A 24,979-nucleotide genomic window follows, 5' to 3' on the forward strand; every position below is an offset into this window, starting at 1 on the left:
GCCTAATGAGGCAACTTTATTTGTGCAGCGCAGCAAGACGCGACCGCAGCTCTCAGAATGAATGGGTATACGTGCAGTTGAAGATACAGATACAAATGGACACACATCGGCTGGTAAGGCTCTGCTGCGCTTTCGCAGTTGGAATAAAACTACAATGCATAATAAATTTATCCTGCTAGTTGAAATGAAGAAATATATAAATACGTCTAGTGTACTCAGTTGTCACAGTTTTGGCAGATTCCAGTTTTTGCCAATTTTATCAATTTCCAAAGTTTGCAAACTTTACAATGGTACACTTGGAAAATGAACTTAATTAACTTTATCACATCTTTTTTACTAAAAAAATTAAAATTATAAAAAAATGCACATATTAGTATAATAGAAAATGAACAGAAGAAGATTATAATTATTCATTATATTATATTAAAATTAACATAGATTTTTATTAAAACGTTAAAACCAGAATCACACTTGAATTAACATACCCATACACCTACATAAATTCAGACAGCCAATCATAGCTACATACATACATACATATACAGACATACATACATAGATACAAACAAACAGATAATAAAAGTTTAGAAGGCTGCTAACAACATCCACACACACGCATTCTTTTAAACAAATCATCAAAGCACCTAACTAAGTTAATGAGAATCGCATAGTAGAGCGATAAAAATACATTTTTTGTAAATTTGCATCGCAGCGGCAGTTTTGTTCTGCGATTGATATAAAATATTAAAAAAATAATATCCTACATACAGAAACTTCAAGTTAAGCTGGGTATTCCCCTTGTGGTGAAGGGGTCATTTTGTGAATATATCCATGAAATAAGGTCATCTCGTAGCTGGGTATAGGGTATTAGCTAGGCGAACACTACCGACAAGGGTAGTCCGGTTAAAATCTAATTGATTCATTATCATCATCAAATCTAATCCTCTAGACCACAGCTAGATTGGAATAATTTGTAATCGTTTAGCAATCGCTTTCCACTTACCAGCACAATTTCCTCTTTAAATCCTCTTTTATTGCTCGCGAGCTATACGTCGAACTGCTTATCATTCTTGCAAATTTTATACACACCCCAATTTCATTTGTGGCATTATCGTCATCAAAGTTAACAGAGTGGCTGTTCACAATTTCGTAATAATACCTATATACGCAACTGTCCTGCCTGACACATACATACATATAATAAAATTCAATAAAACTCATTTATCAGTTTTTAATAAGTTTGCTCTGTATGGAAGTCCCAGCAATAACAACAACGAGCAAATCAATTCGCTCACTTAATGAAAAAAACACAACTCAATTATAAACTTTATCAGAAGTGGGGGGAGGCAAAAAAAAAAAAAAAAAAAAAAAAAAAAAAGAAAGAAAAAACAACAATGAGACAAACGCGCATACGTTAAAAGTATTTTTCAATGCTGAAAATGAATTAAAATTTTATGTCAATAAATGAAATTTACTTAATTATTGCCATCGTATATGCGCACTTCCAAAGTCTATATTGATATAATATGTTATGATGAAGATAAAATATGTATTGATAATGATGTCGGAGAGCTGATGTGTGCCTGATGACTGATGATGGATGCTAAATGATACTCTATAAGCGAGAATCGAATATTGCTTACCTTAAGTTATGAAATGTAATGTGTAATTGAAAAAAAAATTGATATAATTCATTTGAAGTGATGAAAAATTAATTTTTTCAGAAATCTATACAAATATGCACATTTGAGCAGATATCGAGCAATAATAGAAATAATAAATATAATAAGAATTTATAAAAAATTAATTAGAATAATAATAATGATATTAATAATAATATTCATAGCTATTGATAATAAATTATAATTCGATATGAGATTTAATAATGCATTTACCAATAAAAAGGCAATCAATATTAACATATTAAGTAATAAATAATAATAACCATCATGCAAATCGAAATTAAAAGAATATAGAACATAGCTTGATAAGCACCGATACTTTTGCACTTAATAAAATGCAATGACTCGCCTCAGTTTGCATTGTAAATTGTAATAAAAAAAAAAAAACAGAATAAATAAAAATACGGTCAACATAATTAGCCAATGCTTAAATATGCAGCGCAATCTGTAACTGTATCTGTATCTGTATTTGTAATCTGTACATGTATTTGTAAATGTATCTGTATATGTATTTATACCTGTATTTGTGTCTGGATCTATTCTTGAATCTTTATCTGTATCTGTATCTGAATCTCTATCTGATTCTGTATTTGTATCTGTATCTGTATATGTACCTGTATCTGCATCTGTGTAGCTATATCAATGTAGCTGTATCTTCGTGGCTGTAGTTTAGTAACTGTACACCCATGCCAGTTCATATCAGCGTAAAAATTATTTATTGATAACGCAATTTAATGCCAATTATTTGTACATAAATATTTGTTTAATTAACAATTGCATGTCGCGCTCAATTGACGTGGGCGTGAACATGGGCGCGGGTGCGGCATGAATAGACCGCGTGATTAATGACATCGAGTACCGCTCGATTCTACTGCTACTTAAAACTGCGCATTGTTTTTCAAATGTTTGCAAATCTTGTCAAAATTTGCTGCCCAAACAAATCGTTTGGCTTTAAAATGACTTTGAAAAGGCCAACCCTTGCGCTAATAAGCCGCTCCTCAACCCTCAAACACAAAACTCATGGCACATTGTTTGCCCTACTAATGGAGCTCTTTGATATTGCTGTCAAATTTAGCGGGTGTCACACATTTTTATAGCATTATTGTGCATTTATCGGCTGAATTAACACGATTGAGCCAATACACAAGGGTGGCTGCTACTGAGTTTGCGAGGGGTTGACTGCGGCACGCCCCCATTGACCACAACTGCCAAATTGCAGCAACATATGCGACAATTTTATTCCTTTCTTGACATTTGCTTTATAATGCCTGATTAGAGTCGTGCTAATATGCCTGAAAAAGCACTTACTCCATGGAGTAGGCGTAGAGGTAAGAAGCGGTTGGTTGAGTGGAGTTTGCGAACTGATGTAAAATATAACAATGATGTTAACTAAAACAAAATCAAAGAGAATGCCATAAACCATAACTCCCCATAAGCCCCAAGCATACCCTCTGTCATCTCTGCAACTCAATGCGCAGCCTAGCCTTGTGCCGGGCTGGTGCTCCAACTCCGCATAGCAGCCCGTAAATGTTAGTTAAATGCACGTGGATGAGTAGATAAATATCGTATAATGAAAATAAAATAGGAAAGGGCTAAACAACAACAGCAACGACAACAAGCAGCTAGAACAACAGCAATCAGTCGCAATCGACGTTGCAGTCATCGCACTAATTTCGAGCTAGTTTTTGGGTTCCATTTCGGATTCGTGTTGGCCAAGTACGTGGCCAAAGAAAATACACTTTAGCACGTTTCTTGTTAGCCAACAGTTTTCTGGCTGCCCGTCTACCCGTGCAATGATATAGTTCTTACCCACACATGTTTAGACAACAAATATATGTGAATTGTTCTCAACTACAACATGCTACTCCACAGTCTGGAGTTCCTCCAGCTCTGGTGGCAGCTGCATCGTCCGTTGTTTATTTTGGCATAGGTGAATAGTTCAAATTAAGGCGCAGACATTAGATGAACAACAAAAGTTGGAAAACAAAGAGTTGAGGGCGTGGTTGGGTTCGGTAGCACACTCTGATATCACCGAGTAGAAAGAGTTGGGGCTACGAGGCGATTGCAGAGCTGCAACTGCTTCTAGACAATGGGCAATATAAGGATACATGGCGAGTTGGAGATAAATTTTACAGAGTTTCTTTGGAAATATGGAAATATATATAGATATAATTCAATAATATCAATTATGAATGCTTGAACTATAATACTGCGAATGAAAGCAAGAATTATGCTAACCCAAAAGATACTCTCCAGACCTAAAAGTACCTTAACGTGGTAAGAGTTGAGCCAATTTTCATGCTTGATGAGATTATAAACCTGCATTAAAATGATTTCAATTGTAAGTATGTATAACAATTTATAGAGTTCGGGTTTGACTAGAGAGTAACAGCTAGTCAAGCAGCCTCAACTACAACTACACTTTTATCTAATTATAATGCAACTGATTCATAATGTCATCTATAAAGGAATTCAGTCTGTGACACAATAAATGTCAACACGCACATTCAATAAAGGAACTAAATCGTTTTAGCTATAAAACGTTTACCAGATTACGTATACGTTAAAGGCACGACATATATATAGAATGCCCGTCCCTTTCGGTTGGTTATTATAAAAAATGCATTATATGAACATTAGCTGGTTGGGACGAAAAGTTGGGCAAGCATGTTATAAAAACCCGAATGATGATGATTTTGCCAAACGATGATGGACATCATTTATATCACTTATTGTGCGGCCTACCGATTTGAGTGGCCATAACAATTGAATATCAATGAGCCGACGACGAGGGACATTATCGATTTCTGTCATGGTCAAAGCGTGGATTTATCTGGAGCTTGAAGCCCCGCAACGAATGTCAGTCAAGTCGAGTCAACTAACTGCCTCCTTAATTGCTGCTCTAATGATGTGCCGGGCTAACCAGACAAAGACAGAGCCGACGCCCAAGTTGATTATGAAGTGGAGGCCCCCCAACCCAAACCCAGATCCAGACCCAAACTCGTCTGCAGCAGAACTGGCTCAACACTCCATAATGATGGCAATTATAGCTCGTTTTTCCAACAATTTATATGAAATTTTGCAGCCAGGAGCGTCAAATCAACTGGCCACGCCTCCGCACAGACACACACACACACACACACATAAGCACTCACGCCGCACACGACATTTTTTCCACTGGCAACAAATGGCAACGCCCTGCGTATATTGCCAGCTCGCTTGCACTCACACAAGTGCGAACGAGTCAGCATACGCTGAGCGCCTCCATCTTGAAAGCGTGCTGCCAAATGAGAGCGAACGTTGTGTATGTGAGAGCGAGCGTGAGAGAGAGAGAGAGAGAGAAGGAAAGGGAGCGAGCGCCCGCAAGTGAGCGAAGAAGGTGCTAACTAGTTTCGGGTGGCGGGCAATTATCAAGTTATGCGACCGTACACTGTGAAAATTCATTTAGTACAAACACAAACGTGAATATCTAAAATAATGCATGTGTATAGCATATATATTGTATCTTTGAATATCTATTTTAATAGATTATTTTTGTATATAACAAATTATTTTTCAATATATATTAAATTAAGTTTGAAGATGGACTACTTTTGTATATATAATATATTATTTTTGTATATTGCTGTAGTGTAATTATTTATTTTAAATATATATATTTTTCGAAAGTCTAATTGCCTGTAAGCCAGGACCAAGCATCAGTTATAAGATGACGTTAGACAATATTAAAGCTTGTCTTTTGTATATATCATATATAGAAGAGGCCTTTAGCATAATAATAATAAAATATTTTAATAAGTTGGAAAGTAGATAATAGGATATTGCGCTCAGTGTACACGGCCCAGCCGCCGCAAGACATTTCTCTCATTGCGCTGCCCGTCAACCCACCCCAAAAACTCTGAACAACACAAACACACATAAAGACACTCGCACTCGTGTGTACATTGACGGGTTTTCGGAACAGCCCAATCATTGCGATATGCGACTCTATATGACACGGACACGGGCCGGCGTTGAGCACAGTCGTTGATTAGCGCTCGTCGCGTCGAGTTCGCAGTCGCAGTCAGAAATTGAAGACGCGCGCTTTGCCGTAAACAGAAACAAAAAAAAAACAACAAGAAGCAAATCGCACGCTGTCTAGTGTTGCCGCCAAGTGTTGCAAGTGTTTAAAGAACAATCAAAATTAAATAATCATAACAATAACAATTATAATAATATTGAGAGCAAGCAGCATAAGAGTGCAAGTCGCAAGTCGCAAAGACAGTCGTAAGACAAAGCATGTCCAGTGCACAAGTGTCTCAGCCGCCGCCGCCGAACACGCAGCAGCAGCAGCAGCAGCAGCCGCAACAGCAGACGCCGCACATTAGCCAGCTGCTTATTAGCCACATAGCCGCCGCCACGCAGCACCGCGCGAATACCACAACACCACCCGCCGCACCCATTGCCGTTGCCGCCTCCGTTGATTACGATCAGTGCAGCAACAATTCGACGCTGTCGCCCTCACCCAGATCGAGCGGCAGTCACAGTCCAGCGACCGCTGCAGCAGCTTCGAGTCCAACGCATTCCACGGCCACGACAGGTTCACCGTACAGCGCCTACGCACCCACACACAGCCCAGCGGCATCTCAGGACAGCGGCCCAGCGGAACAGCAACAACTGCAATCGCAATCACAGTCGCAGCTGGCAGTTGCAGCGCCCGCCATGCCGCTGCTGGTGGCGCCCATACCGCTGGCCTGTCAGGCGACGGGGCCAACGCCAACGCATCATACGCACGCACACGCACATGCTCCGCATCCGCGTCTCTATGTCGAGGGCGGTTTCCCGTCACATCATGTGCCACATGCGGCCCTGGTGAATGGCGCCTATTCGCTGCCACGGCTGCCGCTTGCAACCGTAATGCTGCCCACCAATGCGCCAGCTGGCGCAACAGCGCTGCCGCCGCCACCGCCCGTGCCCGTTCCAAATGCCAGCTGCTCGCCGCCCTCGAACACGGCGCTGCAGCAGGCCCAGAGTCAGCCCAAGAAATCGTTCTGCATCGAGGCGCTGCTCGCCAAGAGCCAGCATCAGTCCAGCGATAGACCGCCGCCGACAGCGTCCGAGATGATTGTGGATGATCATCGGTTGGCCGCCTTGCACTATGCCCGGGATCAGGCGGAACTGAATCACGCCTTTGTTGCAGCTTCAAATGCAGCCGCAGCTGCCGCTGCCGCCGGCATCAGCGAGCACGAGGCACTGCAGCGAATACGCGACTCGCGGGAATATGATTCACCCAGTCCCGACGGCATGTCCAGGTGGGTTTTCGATTAATGCCTTAATTCTTGGGTTGAGTTAAATGATCTTCGATTCGAGGGGAAGCAAGTGTGAAACATGGAGCAAGAGTGGAGACAAGTCTTAAGGAATTAAAGATATAAATTGAAGAATTTGCCTACGCAAAACAAATCTTAGATGATAGTAGTTCAAGCGTTTTATGCCTATTTAATATTCATCTATTTGTCTTTATCTAAATTTATAAGGATAAGATGGTATAGGATTTTGTAATTGAGAAATGTTTATTATTTTATAACGCATTTCTTTAAGATGGGAAAAGTGCAAAAATTCTAGAAAATTTCCAAATATTTTAATCACAGAAATAAACTGAACAGTTCTGTGATTAAAATAATACTATTAGCAAAGTACACAGAAAGCAAATGGTACAGAACGACATATGTCTGGCCTTAAGATGGGATTTACTTAAAATATGACCAATAATTTATCTAAATTATTTGCCTATTCTCTATGACTTTTTCAACTTGTATAACACATGGCGTAAGCCCCGCCATATGCAGTAGCTGCCTGGTAAATCCAACAAAATGCCAACAGCGAATACGAACAATGCTTTTGGGCTTTAAAGCGGCTTTGTTGGCACTCGACAACATGGCCAAAAAGCCAAACCAAGCTGGTCACGTTTGCCTTCATTATAATTGCGATTACGTATACGCCATGTAGGTGTGTGCGAGGTGGCAAAGCAAACAAATTAGTTTTGCAGTCAGGCGACGCGCTTTTTAATTGTTTTCAAAATTGTCGCGTAACTTGTTTATTGTAGAGCTTAGATAATTGTGCACTTACAGGGTGTCTAATCGTTGTGTCTATCAATTCGACAGATCTGAATCTCCCAGCTCATCGCATCGCTCCAGCCCGCCCATCAGTCCGGGCTGTGAGGATCAGCAGCCACAGCCCGCGCATCATACACAGCATCTGGGCATGCGCATGTCCGATTTGCATGATGAGTTCAAGAAGCCGGTGCCACCGCACAGTCCCATACGGCCGCAGGATTTTCCACTCTACGCGGGCGGACATCCTTATCAGCTGCTGGCGCCAGGCGGCTCGGCTTTCCATAGGCCGCTGGATCCCTCCGGCAAGCCGATTCCGGTGAGCATCAAAGCTGCTCCAAAACTAACTCCAATGTGTGCTAAATTGTTGTTGTTCTCCTTCTCCATCTACCCTTTAACTATAGATACCTATGGGTCACAATTTTATGCCCTCCCAGCTGCAGTTTGAGTTTTTGGCACGCGCCGGCATGCTGCATCATCGCATACCCGAACTGGCCGCCTATCCGCATCATGCGATACTGGGCAAGACGCGACGACCGCGTACCGCGTTCACATCCCAGCAGCTGCTCGAGCTGGAGAAACAGTTCAAACAGAACAAGTACTTGTCGCGCCCGAAACGCTTTGAGGTCGCCAGCGGCCTAATGTTGTCCGAAACGCAGGTGAAGATTTGGTTTCAGAATAGACGCATGAAATGGAAGCGCTCCAAGAAGGCGCAGCAGGAGGCCAAGGAGCGGGCCAAGGCGCAGCAGCAGCAGCAGCAGCAAAGCTCCAACAGTGCCGCCAGCAGCGGCAGTTAGTTTCGCTTGGAGCGGCAGCCGGAACTTCATTTCTAGTCAGGCAATGAACAGACGTCCAGCTGGTGAGACACCCTGTATGTTGAACACCTTGCCACGCCTACAATTCCCCTCTCTCTCTCTCGGCAAGCTGGCCAAAAATACATTTCATGAGATTGCGCAAAATTAGCTTCGCAATTAGCTGAAATTTTTGGTCATTATTGTTGTTGCTTTGATTTTCAGTTGTTGTTGTTGTTGTTGTATTTATAAAAACGATGTGGGAATTGATTTCGCGGTCCACAACAACAACAACAACAACAACAAAAATAACAACAAAGCGCACTGTGTGATATATGTAAACAAGAAAAATATATATATATATATATAAATAAAACACTGCTACATAAAAGTATTTGCCCCATGTACATATACACCATACACACCACACACAATCTATCAATTAATTTAAATTACTTTAAATATAATACACAAATATACAAATAAATGAGATTAGTTTAGTTTAGTTTAGTTTAGTTTGTAAATTGTCACGATCGTTTCTTGTGTAATTGTGTAAATAATTGTAATTATGTAATTTTAAACGAAATGTTGTCGCCTAATGTTGTCGTCTTGCGACTGCGCTAGTAAATTTTATTACATTTATTTTGAAATCGAAAATAAAATGTGCTATACAAATGTCAAATGGAGTTTTGTTTTTCAGGGAATGGAGTATATGAAAATCTCAAGTTTGCACATAAATTGAAATGGATAGACAGTTTATTTTATGTACTGAATTAATTCCTACATTAATGTCAAAAATGTTATTCAAAATTTCCTGAAGAGTTCTGAATATGGCGAAAGTATTGAAATGACAAAAAAGTTAGTTTGAAAAGGAAGAAGATTATAGGTTTTTCTTGAATAAGTAAGATGAAAAGATTGCGTAAGTTGTTAATTGCATAAAGAACGTTTTTTTTACAGATTGGATTAAGGATATTATGTCTAGAGTTCCTAAAGGACCCTTACATTAATATAAATAATATAATAAAATACTATTTAAATCTCAAAAACATGCTGAAGATTTTAAGATATGAATCTTATAAAGTCTTTTTTTGAATAGATTGCATTAACAATGAAAGTATCTCTTGAGTTCCTACACAATTCTCAAATAAAAATTTCCTAAAGAATTCTAAAGATCCGAATAGCAATGGATAGGCAACGTTTTTTTTTAACACCATGAATTTTATGAAAGCCGTAAAATAAATTTAACGAAAATCAAAAATAAATATGCTACTGCCTAACTAAGTTCCAGCACTGAGTTATTTAACTAAGAACTGATAATTCTATTTGGGTAGGCTCTTGAAATCAAAAGCTTATTATTGTGTTTTAGTTCTTTTGAGTAAGGTTTCAATCAGCTCTCATTTGATTCGATTCGTCAAAAACAATGTACTCGTAGCTCAACTCTCAAAGCCAAGTATCTAATCGCATGCCCAGAATTTAGAGCTATCTAGTATGTGCGTCCCCCAAAACCATTAATGGTGTATATTTATAAAAGTCATAAAATAAAAAAAGCCAAACAGGTACAATTTTTAATTTTATACGAGTCCCGTTTCGCTGATACGAGTTATCACGGCAAATAAATCAAAATTGCGAGCAGATAATCAATTTAATTGTTCAGACAATAATTATGTCTAAATTTATAGTGTCACTTAAGAATTATTTTGCTAATTAAAATGTTGCTGGTACTGACAACAGCGACAGCAACAACAACAACAACAACGAAGACAGCAGAAAGCACTCATATAAAATCCAAAATCATGGTGAGCTTCCATTTCCGCAATCAGGTCCCGTTTAAAAATTAAAAACTTGTGGAAAAAGCAAAATAAAAAATAAAAACGAAACAAACAAAAAAAAAAAATAATAAACCATGTCTTGGTCTTATCTGAGAGCAGGGAAATCGTGAAATTTCTGTGATACGTGGCCTAATCGAAGCTAATGGCTAATCAAACGTGACAACATCGAGAAGTTGTTGCCACTATATAGAGTAATAGCCCGTAGATTAATCGGCCAGCAATCAGAGTTAATTGGAACAAAGTCCTCAGTTTGGTACGACCTAATAAAGTTTTATTCTTTTATTTTTTTTCTATTTATTGGCGCTTGATTAAATGTATACTCTTGCCGATCAAATTTTAAATAAATAACAATTCGTAATCCTTGCCCGAACACAGCGCTAAATCCTTCGCAAACAGCCCATACAATTAGCTGGATGGGCTTATAATTGAAATGGGAAATAAACGGTGATTGTGAATCGCCTCTACAATTCTCAAACGACGTCAGAGAGGAACAAGTCTGGCCACTTTATCACGTAATTCTCAAGTATCGCAAGAGCGCGACCTTAGCTCATAAAGAGAACTCTGTTGGAGAGGGGGGGGCGGCAGATGTATGCCACGATGTATGCTTTATATTGTTGTTATTATTGGTTGTTTGATATGCTCGCAGTGTTGTTGTTATTGTTATTATTATGCAGCAGTTCTTGGGTTGATTATGCGACCGATGGGCTAATAAAAATTCATTCGTTATCCAGCAGACACTCACAAAACACGCAACGCATTGCGTCAACAGAGAGCTGAAGGGAGAAGGGGGTAGCTGAGAAGGGAAGGTGGCGAGAAGACGTTTCAATGAATGAATTTCGGCTAATGTTATCCTAGGGTTCTATATTGTATACAGTGGTGCGTAATTAAGCAGGAAGAGCTTAGGAAAATAGAACTTGAATAAGGAAATAAATAGCCTTAAAATAGAAGCAAAAACAAAATCAAAATAGGTAACTTAATAACAGGATTAATATTTAATATGAAGATTAAATTGGAAATATCTTTTGGGAACAGCGCATTGTTTAAAAACATTTTCATGGCTGCGATTCATATAAGTATTAGATGAATGAATCATGAATCATTTAAACAAAAACATTAGTTAAGCAAAACTTGGGTTAATTCTTTGACTAACCTATATACATGTAGCAAGTAAGTAAAAAAGAAGTATCTTTCGAAAATAAACCCCTTTTCATCATAAAAAGATTGTCCCTAATTAGATTTTCCATCAAACAGGCAAGTTCAACTGCAAACACATGAACCATAGAATCATTAGAGTAGCTCAGCAGCATCATTATCGGGGGCACATCTTGAACCACTGTGCATTGGCCTGCGGTCTGATGTGGTTGCTGATGCTGCGCTATATATCTGGTGTGAGGTTGCCTTGAAGTGGCCAAGTGTTGTCTGAAGTTGAGCCTGAACCGGAGCACAAAGGCTGTCACAGTTGGCAATGGGAATGGCAACTGTCTAATTCAATTCATCAGCTATTAGCGGGTAATTTGTAACAATTGCACAGCACAATTTCCATTCAAAATGAAAAAAAAAAAAAATAAATAAAAGGGTGACAGAGTTCAAACCAAAACCGGAGCGACAACTGGGTTCGGGCATGGGTCCGTCCGGGTTTCGTGTATTGCTTAATTGTTGCAGTCAGCGCTGTTGGATTTTGGATGCTGTCGCATCTGTTGCAAATTAAATTTGAGTTATAATTTTCTATAAACACACGCGCATGTGTGTGTGTGTGCTTGTGTGTCCACACCCAGTAAATTGCCATTTGAATTGAGGGTCGCATCCCCCTCTCATGACTTTGTCAGCAGTTTACGCATTTATTGTTGTTCTTGTTGTTGTTGTTGCTGTTGTTGCTGCTGGTGTTACAATTTGGTTATCCGAGCGTTACCCTAGGGGTGTCCTGCCTGCCCGTTGTTGATCTTCATGTCAACACAGATGATCACATTTTATGCTTAATTTGGGTATGTGTGTGTGTGTTGTGCTGTGTTTGCTTTTGTGATTTCAGCATCCATCGAATTTTGCTAATATTCAAACGGCTTTGGCCAAATGCATTCTACCCATTTTCCGCATTTTCCACATATTCCGCACATTCCGTTTGATTTTATTGTCAAATATGTGCGATTATTTGTCATATGTTGCATTTTATTATTGTCAAATTTGCATTCGCCCGAACAACAATAAAATTCTCTCTGATGCCAGCTCGTTAGTTAGTTGCCCCGTTCTCTAATAGCTCTTTGCTGCGCGGAGGAAGAGGGCAGAGGTATGGCAGGATAAATTTGTAAAACTGATATGGCAATTTATGTGTCAATTTTGTTGTAATTTGCAGCGATTTTTGAGTTTTGTTTATGAGCGAATTGCAAATAAAATATGATTTGAATGACAAGCGAAACGTTTGAATTATTTTTAATTGAGCACCGAACAAAACTAGTCGGTTTCTATATGGACATATTAGCCACTCTTTTATTCTATGTTTTATAAATAAATAATTAGCATTTTTCTAAAATTTTAAAACAGAACTTAAGTTCTCTTTAGTGAATCTACGATTTCAATATCGATATTTCTCGATTGCTCGGGGCAAGTTATTGATTATCGGAGGCAAGCTTGAGCTGCGTGGGCACTAGAAGGACCTACATTTCTGTAGTTCTTTAGGTTCTGAGATCGACGATTACGTCCATACGGATGGATGAACGGATGTACAGAAGCTTGATCATCTGGACTGTTAATGCTGACCAGGGTTATATATATACCATTTCAGGTCAGCGATGCTTCCTTCTCCCTGTTATGTAACAGGGATGTATCTCAAATACATTATACCCTATATACCCATTTATACAACCAGATATTTTCAGCTTGCCAAGGATTAGTACACTTTTAGGTCTTGAAAGTTTACTTTAGAATAATTCAAAATACTAAAAATATTTTCCATATAAAGACGATCGTTTCGTCAGCCGAGTCTGACCGATTACGACATTTGTTTTGCCTGGGACAGAAATACGGAGCTACAACTTTTGTGAAAAAATCTTTAAAATTGCGAAACGAGATTGCATAGCAACATACAAACAGACAGGCAGATATGGCTATCTGTATGAAGAATATGAATATATATATATAAATATTGTATTACAAGCTTCATTTTTCTTCAGAAAATGTTCATAAATCAAAATGTACGATTCATGACAATATTAGTTAGACCCAAGAAATTCCTTAATTTCGACTGCTTAACAAATAATTTATTGATTTACACACACAGACAGGCTGAGAAAAACTACAACGCATTTTGCTGCTTAATGCCATAATTTCCAACTTGTTTACACAATCCATCTGGCTGTATTTTCACTACACAGACACATGTTCATGTCCATGTCCATGAACGGCAATCATCAGTCCAAGCTGTAGTTGTTGCCATCAATCTATTGAAGAAAATCCGTGCGTGCGCGCAAAGTAAACAAAAATGCAAGCCAGAAACGGAGCCAAAGCCAAAGCCAGAGCCGGACACAGAGACAGAGCCAGAGACAGGGCCAGGGCCAATGCTCATCAGTCGGCACAAGGGGCCATTAGTTCACTAAGCACACACACACGCACACACACACACATACACACCCATCGATATGGCATAGAATTTGTCAAATGATTTCGATTTAATCGCCAGGAAATTTTGCAATCAAAATTCAGGAATATCAACGCTAATTGCCAGCGGTGCAGTCGTGTATGCCCAGAGTCCAGAGTGCCCAAAGCGCATTAGATCCCCAGAGAGAGGGAAAGAGAGGGAGAGAAAGGGAGGAAGAGGTACGCATCCCAGATCCATTCAGATAGTGCAAATTGTCACCATATGCGTCAACACGCAATAATTCACCAGAAAAGTAATCCAAACAATTGACCAGACGAAGCACTGACATCTAATGGAGAGGGTGTGTCTGCTGCTCTCTTGTTCTCGCTCTCTCTCTCTCTCTCTCTCTCTCTCTCTCTCTCTCTCTCTTTCTCTCTGTCATCTGTACTGACTCTTCTGGTTGTGGCTGCCTCTGCAGCAAGTGCGGCCACCCTCAGGCAGCAACCCATCCCGTCCCGCCAACTCGTGGCTGACTCTAACTGTGCTATCTGGTGTTTTGGTGCTAATTGAATTCATTGCCGTTGATCAAGTGCTGCCAAACAACAAATCATCCCCGGAGGCTAATGATACGGACGAGCGAGCTAACTGACTCACTGACTGACTGCAGCCCCGGCTGGCATTGCCCAAGGAGCCGGAAGCCAGGAGCTCAGAGCAGGGCAATTGCCAAGCGCGGCAGAGGGTTCACGGTGCCCCCTGCTTTGTGCAAATCGCTCTCGATATGCGTTAAATGAAATTAGAAAACCTTATGTTCAGTTAATTAGCAAATTTAAGGGCATTGTGGAGAGTTTCGAAGTGGTTATTAAGGGGAAACTGCGCTTTTGGCAACAGCACATTGCAAGTTGCTTCGAGCTGCCACATAAATTAAATTATATGTCCTTGAGTAGATCAAATATAAACAATCCATAAACATGATATAACAGGTAACCAGGCAGGTTTCAGCTGGTTGCAAGTGCTTTCATGTCAAAGCCTAACACTCATTTGATAAGATCAAGCTTGATCAAAATAACTTAAAAGGAAACGAGAAAATTCTTTATGACGAAGATTAAGTACCCTCGTAAGTGCTGAGCTTAATAAAAATATAAAATAACAAAATTAAATATATATAAAATACATATAAAATAAACATAAAACTTCTTCTATGCGTCACAGATTTCAAGGCAAAATTGTTTATGCAAAAACTTGACCCATCTATGACAGATTTATGATATAGATATCCGAGAAGCTACAAGAGAAGCAGGACGAATATCCAATGAAATAACACTAGTCTAAAATTGTATTTTCTATTGCTCCGAAGATGGTATTTAACGTGCAAGGATTGCATCATCAGATTTCTAGATCTTCAGCTGTATGCTTTGGAACTATCTAAGCAAATAGTGTGTCCTAATCAAAGAAAAAAACTCTTTGCGATCCAAAGTTTTAACCGGGCAAAGTCTTTAGAATTTTCTCCAGTTTCTTCCATTACTAAAGCCATTTGTAAAATCATAAGAATTTGGCCGAGCCAGTCTCAGACTCCTACATTTATAAAGCTTAGTGCCAAGCGGCCTTCACTTCTTGCTGACTGACATCCATCAACTGCTGACAAATTGGCAATAAGTTGTAGACCCTTCCGACACGTTAATTGCAAACAATTAAAACACAAATGTTTTGCCACAAAAGTCGCAGCATATGCAAATGAAGCCATGTGTTTAAATTGTGCCTACCTTTTTGTATAATTCTGCTCTAAACTCTAAACAAACAGCGAATAACAACGGCAATGGCAACGACAATGACAACGACAACGGCGAGAACAACAAACAAAAATATTAAATTGTAATCCGCTTAAATGAGTAAAAGGCATTAAAACGCATTTGCATAATTGCCGAAAATGCGCGAGCAGAGAAATCAGCCAGCCCAAGGGAGAAGGGCTCCGGTATCCGGGCTTTGCTATGCGGCACGAAAAACTTTTCCAAGCCAATTTAGTCCAATCAAAAGTGAGCCGGAACCCTCAAGGGCCAGTCGCCAGGCGTTGCACGTGAGGACAATATTTAAAAATGTTTAGCATAATTAATGCAGACCTCGGTGCGCTTGGGTTCTCGTCTCAGTTTTTCGGGTTTTGCCGTTTTCAGACAAGTGCACAAACGAAAATTTGGCGTGCCTAATCAACCCCTAAAACGGCGTTAATTTGCGAGGTAGCGCCTCGATTATGCCGCAGGGTCGCATTATTCACACATACGCTCAAATGAACGCGAAGCACGCTTCCCCTACCCATTCCCAATCCCTAGGGTCTCGGGCTTATTCGCGCCACATCTAAACTGGGTCCAGCCGCAGCGTGTGCGTAAAATTGAATTTATTTTATTGCCACTAATTGGCTGAAATACCTGAGGGCGCTTAGGTTTCTGCGGGCAGGTTGTACGGCCTTAGCTTCGTCGAGAGCCAAACTTTGACATCAAGTAATAGTAGAAGTTTTTGTGTATGTAGCTGAGCCTAGGCAATTAGCAAAATGGTACAAAATGTGCGTAAAATATTATGAGTCCAAAATTCGAGATCATAAAGTTAGACATAGAAAAGAAAATGTTGACGGTTCTAACCGCCGTAAAAACGAAATAATATAAATGTGCTATACAATACCAAGTCAACGGAATCTTTGCACTCGCCTTTTCGTTCCACAGTTCCATATAGACATCAGACATGTGAAAACATGAAAAAACTTAAAAATGTATATGTATGTATTTCGAAATAATTTTGATACGTCCCTGGCACCTCTGATGTTACACTGAGCTCCACTAAGTAAATAACACCAAAAAATCTTAGCCCAAAAATCTCAAGCGCTCACTACGCACATTACATGATATGGTTAAGCAAAAAATGAGCCTCAGTTTTTTGCACAGCCCGATGATATGATAATGGCTATAAAAGATGATAATGTGCCAAATCCTTTGGCCAGATTCGCAAAATCAGCCCCACAAGCAGCTCAACACACACACACAGACAGACACTACCCGAAAATAATTTCAAAAAAACTTAAAAAATTAAAGAAATTTGGTAGAGAGAAGCGCACAGAAGCAGAAAAACAGCAACAAACTACAACAACAACAGCAGACGTAAAAGCTATTAACATATTAAAGCAATAAAAGAAATGGCATATAAAATGCTGCCACAGACAAAAGGGGCCAGCCCGCCCAGCCACACCCCAATGCTTAGCGGCAAGTGGCATTTACCCCCGACTGGGCGCACTTGCCTCACTGTCTGCCATCATCAACATCAACGCCGTCGCCATCAGGCAGACAAGGCAGCTGCCTCGGAGTTGGCTGCTCCGTTTCTGCTGCTATTCTCAACCCTGGCACAACCGCAGCTCTTTCAGAACTCTAGCAAAGAGGGGTTGGGTGGGCCAGGGGGGGGGGGGGCTGTTGATAATCATACTAAATGCTGCCATTTGCCATTTGTGAGGTTTTGCCACTTGCCCTATAGAACGATGTGTTGTGTGTGTATGTGTGTGTGTGTGTGCCTGTGTGTGCGTGTGTGTGTGGGCGTGCTCGGGTGGTTGGCAAGCAAATTGTGAAAAGTTCGCCTGAAAGTACTTCTAAGCTTTGTGTAAACACCCACTAAAATCAATTTGCTGGATTTTCTACCACCAGAAAATGTGTATTTTACGGGTTACGCTGAGAGCCGAGAGCGTAGATAGTGTATGGAACCCTATGGCGGGTGAGTTGATTGCGCTTTTTGGGAGTAAAACTGATGAAGATTGGCACGAAATGGCACATTATACAATCGGATGTGATAGGAAACGATAAATACAAAATAAATATAATGATTATATAGAAAAGAACTGTTTTAGTTGCTGGGGTAGTCAATTTGACTAAGGATTGTCTAGAGTTTGCCCTTTGATCTTTTAAAAATAAAGAGAATATAATGAAAGTGAATAAAATGGAATATAAGATAAGATAGAGTTAAGAGATAGGTAGAGTTAAATATAGAATTTTAGTATAAAATGATATAATACATAATATACAAAATAATATTAAGAGAATAGACTTTAATGGGAAATGAATAGATTATAATTAACTCCTCAAGTCCTTAAGACAAATTCCTTAAAGGCAAAATTAAATCTTATTTAAGAAGGAAACATGACAAAAGTAATAAAAAATAGAATAGTTTTATTTGCAGGGCTAGTCGATTAAGGTAGGGATTGTACAGAACTTTGGAAAAGAATATAATATTCTGATACAGAGCAAAATAGAACGGAAAAGAACAGAAAATTAGAAAATATAAGTTGGAATAAAATAGAATATAAGTAACAGCAAAAATAGAGTATAACATAAAATGGTTTTATAAAACATAAAATAATTTATTATGAGCATCAGAACAGAGTAGAATAGAATTTGTTAAATGGAACATATTAATATAGATAAATATAATGAAATAGAAGGGAAAAGAACAGAAAAGTAGAGAATGGAATAAATACTTATTGAAGATTATCAATGATAAAAGTAAAGCTCAAAGCAAGCTTTAACCCACTTTCCACGCATAATTAAACAATATTCCCTAACTAATATGCCGTGCTGCTCACCTACAGCATAGAACCTGGCTCTATGGATATATAATCTTGCATAATGTTGCTGCAATTTGTATTGAGCAGAAAACTTTTATTTGAATTTACCCGAAACGTTGCGGAACATTTGAGTAAAGTTTTGCTCTGTGTCCCGTGTCCTGTGTCCTGCTTCCGACTATTCTATCCTGGCACTGACTGGCTGGCTGGCTGTGCTCTCTGCTCTCTGCTCCCTTTACTTAATCTTATCTAATAAATGGCTTCGCTTGTCTCGTAAATCACTTAACAATTTGCAAAATTTCTACGGTACGCAAGTGAAAATCGTGCTAAGGTTTCTTGATTTCGGATTTTTTACATGTGTTCGCATAAGTGGCCCTAAATCGCATTCATATGAGTGCCTCCTCCCTTCCCCACATGGCTCCCCTCTTTGTACATGTGCGGGGGCAGCTTTTTTGTATGACCTGCCATTTGATTTATTTATTGTTGGTTTATGCGTGATCTTGCCTCAAATTAGCATTTATCATTTTGCTCGCCCGACCGACCGAAAAGCGCAGCATAAAAAACTCCATACAACCATTTTGCGCAAGTACTTTGCACCCGAATCGAAGCCAAAAAGTCAGCTAACATAAAAGGGGCAGCAAATTGTTTTTAACAAGTCTAGCGTAATTTTTCAAATGTTTTGCCATTTTTATCCGTTGATTGATTGCGTTTTGCTTAGCTGCTTCTATAAATGGCATTGGCATGGAATATTTTCGGCACCTACTAAATACCGAATGCCACCCAAAACCTTGGCGTCACAATTAGCGCACAATAAATTTCATATAATTATGCAAACGACGCAAATGCAGATACATACTATATATGTATGTAGCTGGAGCTATATGCGAGATAATCCGAAACAGTAGCCAATTGTCTATGCCTATTTGTGTGCCCCCCCTCGTGTCGCCCCCGCCGCCAACGGGCCGCAATTTGTGTCACTAATTGCGTGCAAATGGCGTTACCTTTTGCATTTTGGGCCATGCATATAAATAGGCCCAAAGCAGCCGTGCACCCAAATTAGAAAAGGGGTCTGAGAATGATTGTATGAAGTTAAGAATTTATTTATTAAAATAATACGTAAAGAAATTGCACTTAGTTGGGGTATTTAAGAGTGCTGTTAAACCGAACCGAAAGCCTTACTAAAACAAAATGATTTAATTGAAAAGTACCGACTATTAGGGAATACCCAGTACCAAGTCGCCAAAGAATTTATTGACAGCAATAGTCCGAAAAAAATATGACTATTTGATTTTTATCTTAATCAGCCCAAGCCTAGAATTTCTAGAAAATGTTCTCATTTATATATATGACAAACATATATGACACATTTTTTATAAATATATATTATAAATATTTATAACAAATATATGACAGACATATGACAGATATATGACTAATATATAACAAATACAAGACATACATAAAATTGTATACAAATAAATAAAACATTGTCAAACATATATAAAACAAAACCCAAAACGAAGTTGTTTTGAATCGTGAATAGAACACGAGAGTATATTCTTTTTTTGGCTTGCAATTTAGGCTTTAAAGAATCAAGATTTTCAACAAAACCTGGTCTTAATAAAGGCTGAATAAAAGCAGCTCTAAAAACCATCTTTAGACCATCTTTATTTTGGGTTTGCAGTGCGGGTTCTAAACAAATGAAATTATTTTGTAAACAAAAATAATAAAAGAGTGTCCAAGGCGTTAACTGTAGTATTCCATAGCAACAAAAATCTCACGACTTTCAATATATTTTGGATTTCTCAAACCCCTTTCGCATAGCCAAAACGACGCAGCTGCATTTTAGCTGTTCGTAAGAGTTTATGGCTCCCTCATAAACTGTCGTTATTTATTAATACTGCCACAGAAGTGAACGCTACTTGCATGCCGCGTCTAAATTGTACTTATTATTATCCAGTCGAATAATATTATTAATACTTTTAGTACAATAATGTCGTTTAATTTGTTTATTTATCGAGCTAAGCGCTGAGCGCTGAATGCCACCTCTAATTTATAGCTGAGCCCACAATAAACACATTTGTTTAGTTAATGAAGTCGATAAGACTACTGGGCCACCATAAAGATATAGATATAGATATAGATATATATATATATACGGTAGCCAATCAAAACAATATCCGCCAGAGTCGAAGGCGACACTTGCTGCCAAGATTTATGACCAAATGTCGCATATCAGACAGCTTTAATTGAAAGCAAAGCGTATAATTTTCAATCAACCCAAAAAAAAAAAAGGGAAAAATATAGAGATAAGGCGGACAGATCTGGGTGTGGGTGTGGGCATGGATTATACGGTAGTCAGTTGGTAACCATTGATTGCCGTTTATTTGAATGTTTGCCAAGAGCAGCGTCGTCATGATTGTCGATGATGTTGATGATGATGTTGATGATGATGAACCTGGGCACGGATATATTTCTATTGATTTTAAAATTATGCGCACAAACAAAAGTATGGAATGTTGTCAGCATTTCTGCTGCTGTCTTTGTTGTTGCTGTTGTTGCTACTGTTTGCTAAAATGCCAGGCGAGGGAGCTTGTGTCCGTCCATTTTGACTTTCCATCATGTTGACTCGCTGTTTAGATTTTCAATTAAATTTGTTGACATAGCGCCATGGCGGCGGCGTTGTTGGGCGTACGTATACGTAATATAAATTGAATTGAATCAATTTATTTAAGCGCAACGATAGCATTTAATTAAAAACTCATCTGGGCAAACAACAGTCAAATGGTAACTTCAACACGCTACAATGCCAACAACAACTGACTGGCTCGTCTAGCGTCTATCGTCGCCAGCTTTTCTATTCTGATTCCGACACGACTCATTACAGCTCAAGTACCAGAGTGAGATGCGGTGTTACTGCGGTGTTATGGCCAACCTGATAAGCCCACGGACTGCAACTTTATCTAGACTTTAACATCTGTTTCTAATTGAAAATGCAGCTACTGTCGTTGCCAGCGCTGAGCGAATGCGACACGAAAATTGACGCCAATCGTTGCCATTAGTGTCAACAGAAGCCCAAGTCTGAGCCTGAGCAACGGCAACCGTGTCCAGCTCAGGTAAATACTGAGTTTCTCTGCTATGCGATAAAGATGGGCAACTAAAGGTACACACCAGACCCTCCCCCACCTCCCTACCGCACTGCACTTCAAGTTTAAATAGTCAATAGCAAAACAATAAATTTTCCTCAACCATCAAATGCAGTTGATGTTGTGACTGTGTAGAGCTGAGCGCGTGTCGTGCTTTCTTTCGTGACACGAAATCTGTTTTCGTGCTTAAGAGAAGAAAAAAAACATTACTCCTGATAGTTAATTATCAAGCTGATCGGCTCTATAGCCAATACGTAGAGAACCCAGAATAGAAAGTTAGAACAACATGAAGGAGGTCTCACAACTATATCCAATACTTATAGGTATTATTAAAGTAAAAGATTAAAGATACTTTATATGTAGATACTATTCCAGAAGCTGGATGTAAACTTTGGTGCATATAGCTTTTAAAACTAATGAGATTTTCTCAACAAACCGAATATCGATATCGATTTTTATCGATTGCTTGGAAGCTCTAATATGATCTGTGATCGACGCATCCATACATGTGGACAGTTAGACGGACAGACAGAAGGACGGACATTACAATATCGAATCGGATATTGATGCTGATCAAAAATATATATACTTTATGGAATCAGAGATGCTTTCTTATGTCTGCAGCATACGTATGCACACCCTTTTTATCAATTTTCGGAGGGCTTGGGGAATAAAAAATAAAGAAATCGGCTTTGAAAATTCCGACTATGTCTTAATATCGTCTTAATAATAACTGCCCATCTCTAGTTGAGAGTTTGTTTCAGCTAGAATTCACTGGGAGCTGTCAACTGCTTTGCGCCTTTTGTTGACTTTTTCATATTTCTTAATGATGACATTTTAATTATTAGTAAAGTGCTTTCAAATACTGATAAGATATCACATTGGATATTTATGGTTGCGTGTGCGTGTGTGTGTCTAGGAGCGATGTGTGCGCGTCTCTTGGTGCGAAGTTCAAGTTGCCACCGTGTTGTGCGTGCTGTGGCATGGATAGAGGCGGAAGGGGAGGGACAAGCAGCTGCTGTGTGGGCATTGATTGATAATTCTGTTTATAGACTCGACTGTGGATGGTGCGAGCTATTATAGGCCCGTAGCTAAACCAGCAGAGCTATCAGAGCTAAGACAGGTAATGATTGAAAAAGAAAACAAAGTGCTGGGCTAAGCAAAGCGAGGGCAAATAAATTAAAAACTTGAAACAAGAGAAAAATAAGTAAAGTTTTATAGCTCAGAAAATTGTACATCTATTCCTGCATTTATTTAATATGCGAATAAAATTCTTGAGTTTAGCAGGTGTTTATATCTTTATATAGTTGCCGAAACGTGATTAAAATATAAAAACCCCTTAAAAACTCTAAACAATTGAAGTTGTTTCTTTCAAGCAAACTGAAAAATTCTATTTAGTGATCTTAAAGACTAGTCCTAAAAGCTTTACCATATTAATATAGTTCAAGTAACTCCTGAGTTATCATAGTCGAGTCTTTTAATTTTGATTTATTGCAAAACTGTTTTTAAAAAGCTTTACTATATTGATTTTATCCAAGTAACTCTTGAGTTATGATTGTAAATTCTTGTAAATTTTAAAATTCTCGCAAACCAAGCAACACAAGCCTTACCATATTTATAAAATCGAATTAACTTCTGAATTATGATAGTCAATTCTTTTAATTTTGATTTTCTTTAAACCCATCCCTTAAAGTTTGATATAATCCAAGTAACTCCTGAGTTATGATAGGCAATTCTTTTAATTTTAGAATAAGCTTGAAAACTTTTCTTATTGATAAATTCCAAGTACATCCTGAGTTCTGATAGTCAATTCTTTTAATTGTCTATTCTATTCCTGAAAACTATTCTGAAAACTTTGATATAGTAAAAGTAACTCCTCTGTTATAATGTTCCTTGCCCAATGGATTCGTGTAAATGACAAACTCTGAAGATTTATTATGCCAGCACTTGTACAAATCAGCGGTAACAAGCAAATCACGATGCGTCAGAGCGTACATAAGGGCACTCCTTGAGGAAAAACAGAAAAAATACTCCCAACTCGGGGAGAAAAGCTGGAGGATTTGCGAACTGCGGAGAAGACCGCAAAAGGCGTACAAAAGGCAAACAGACAAATGGCACGCGTTGTCATATTTCAAGACACTCTATGTTGACGTCTTGAAGATTATGATTTGTTTTACTTGGCGCTTAACGAGCGCATGATACAATGAAAGACCCCAAGCCCAAACCCAAGCCCAAGCCCAAGACCAAGCCCCCTGATAAGTATGCTAAACATGCACATGTGTATTTGTGTATTTGTGTGTGTTTGTCATTTGCCTGACGACAGAGGACAAATTTTTACAGATTTGTCAGAATTTAGGCAAAGATGTTGCCCCAGACTTTGGATTGTATCGCATTGTTGTTCTTGGCACATAAAAGCAAATGTTTCACTTATGTGTGTGGATGTGCTTATACTTGTATGTAAATAAATGTTTGCACTTAAAAACTGAAGTTGTTTATGGTGCTGTGCGAAGAGGGGCGATTGGTAACCGGATGCTGACATCATGTAAGCAAATTGCGTAAGTAGCAGCCGCTCTGACATTGATTTGACATGACGAACCCGAAGCCCAATCCCAGTCCGAACCCTAACCCGAAACCGATGCAGGATCTGGCCTAGGCTTCGTTTAATCTTGAAGCAGCCTACCCTATAAATCCCAGGCGTTATAACAAATTTGTTTGTTTTCGTTTCTAATGCTCTTGCACAATTTGAAAAGAGTATATTGGCTTTGCGCACGGTTCGACTAACCCGACTGCCGTTCGTCTGTTTGTCTGATGGCATGTTTTTGGAAACATTCTTTCTTCTTCCACAAGAACCGATATCTATACCAACTTTTATTGGAATATAAGCTATTGACAAGCTTGACTTCCAGACCAAGCTCTCAAGCTAGGCTGATGAGGACGATACAAAAGAACCAAAAATATTATTTTTATAAAATCAAGATATACTACATGACTTCCAGACACCATCTAGAGCTGGGCTAATAACAAATGAGCTTATCTTAAGATTTAACTAATAACATTCTTAATTTTATTCAATTCTTATATTCTAAAGGCCACAATAGGCCACGCCCTTGTGAAATTGGAAATATCAAGATCTAATAATATTTAACTGCTAGACGAGTATTAGGCAGTCGGTAGCAGCCGACAGCAAAGATTCTTATTTTGTTTATTTGTTAAACTTTGAGCGTCTCAATCAACCCTTAAGATGGCAATGCTTAACCCTTTCAGTAAATTGATATGACAAATCCGTAAA

At 38.9% G+C, this 24,979-nt stretch overlaps 2 protein-coding genes across 2 annotated transcripts in view; one reads left to right on the plus strand and one right to left on the minus strand.

Annotated features, from left to right (window-relative positions):
* The window catches only part of syd (JNK-interacting protein syd), a 35,086-nt gene extending 18,398 nt beyond the window's left edge, over positions 1-16,688 (minus strand). The window contains exon 1 of the mRNA XM_015174988.3: positions 16,653-16,688. Within this exon, the coding sequence (XP_015030474.1) occupies positions 16,653-16,688 (36 nt within the window). The remainder of the gene's footprint in view (positions 1-16,652) is intronic.
* exex (motor neuron and pancreas homeobox extra-extra) lies at positions 5,689-9,227 on the plus strand. Its single transcript, XM_002048269.4, has 3 exons — positions 5,689-6,973; positions 7,823-8,090; positions 8,176-9,227. The coding sequence occupies exons 1-3, from the start codon at positions 5,961-5,963 to the stop codon at positions 8,566-8,568; spliced, it is 1,674 nt and encodes a 557-aa protein (XP_002048305.1). The 5' UTR covers positions 5,689-5,960; the 3' UTR covers positions 8,569-9,227.
* Positions 16,689-24,979: the final 8,291 nt, after the last annotated feature.

Source organism: Drosophila virilis, chromosome 3 (genome assembly GCF_030788295.1).
Source record: "Drosophila virilis strain 15010-1051.87 chromosome 3, Dvir_AGI_RSII-ME, whole genome shotgun sequence".
Lineage (NCBI taxonomy): Eukaryota > Metazoa > Arthropoda > Insecta > Diptera > Drosophilidae > Drosophila > Drosophila virilis.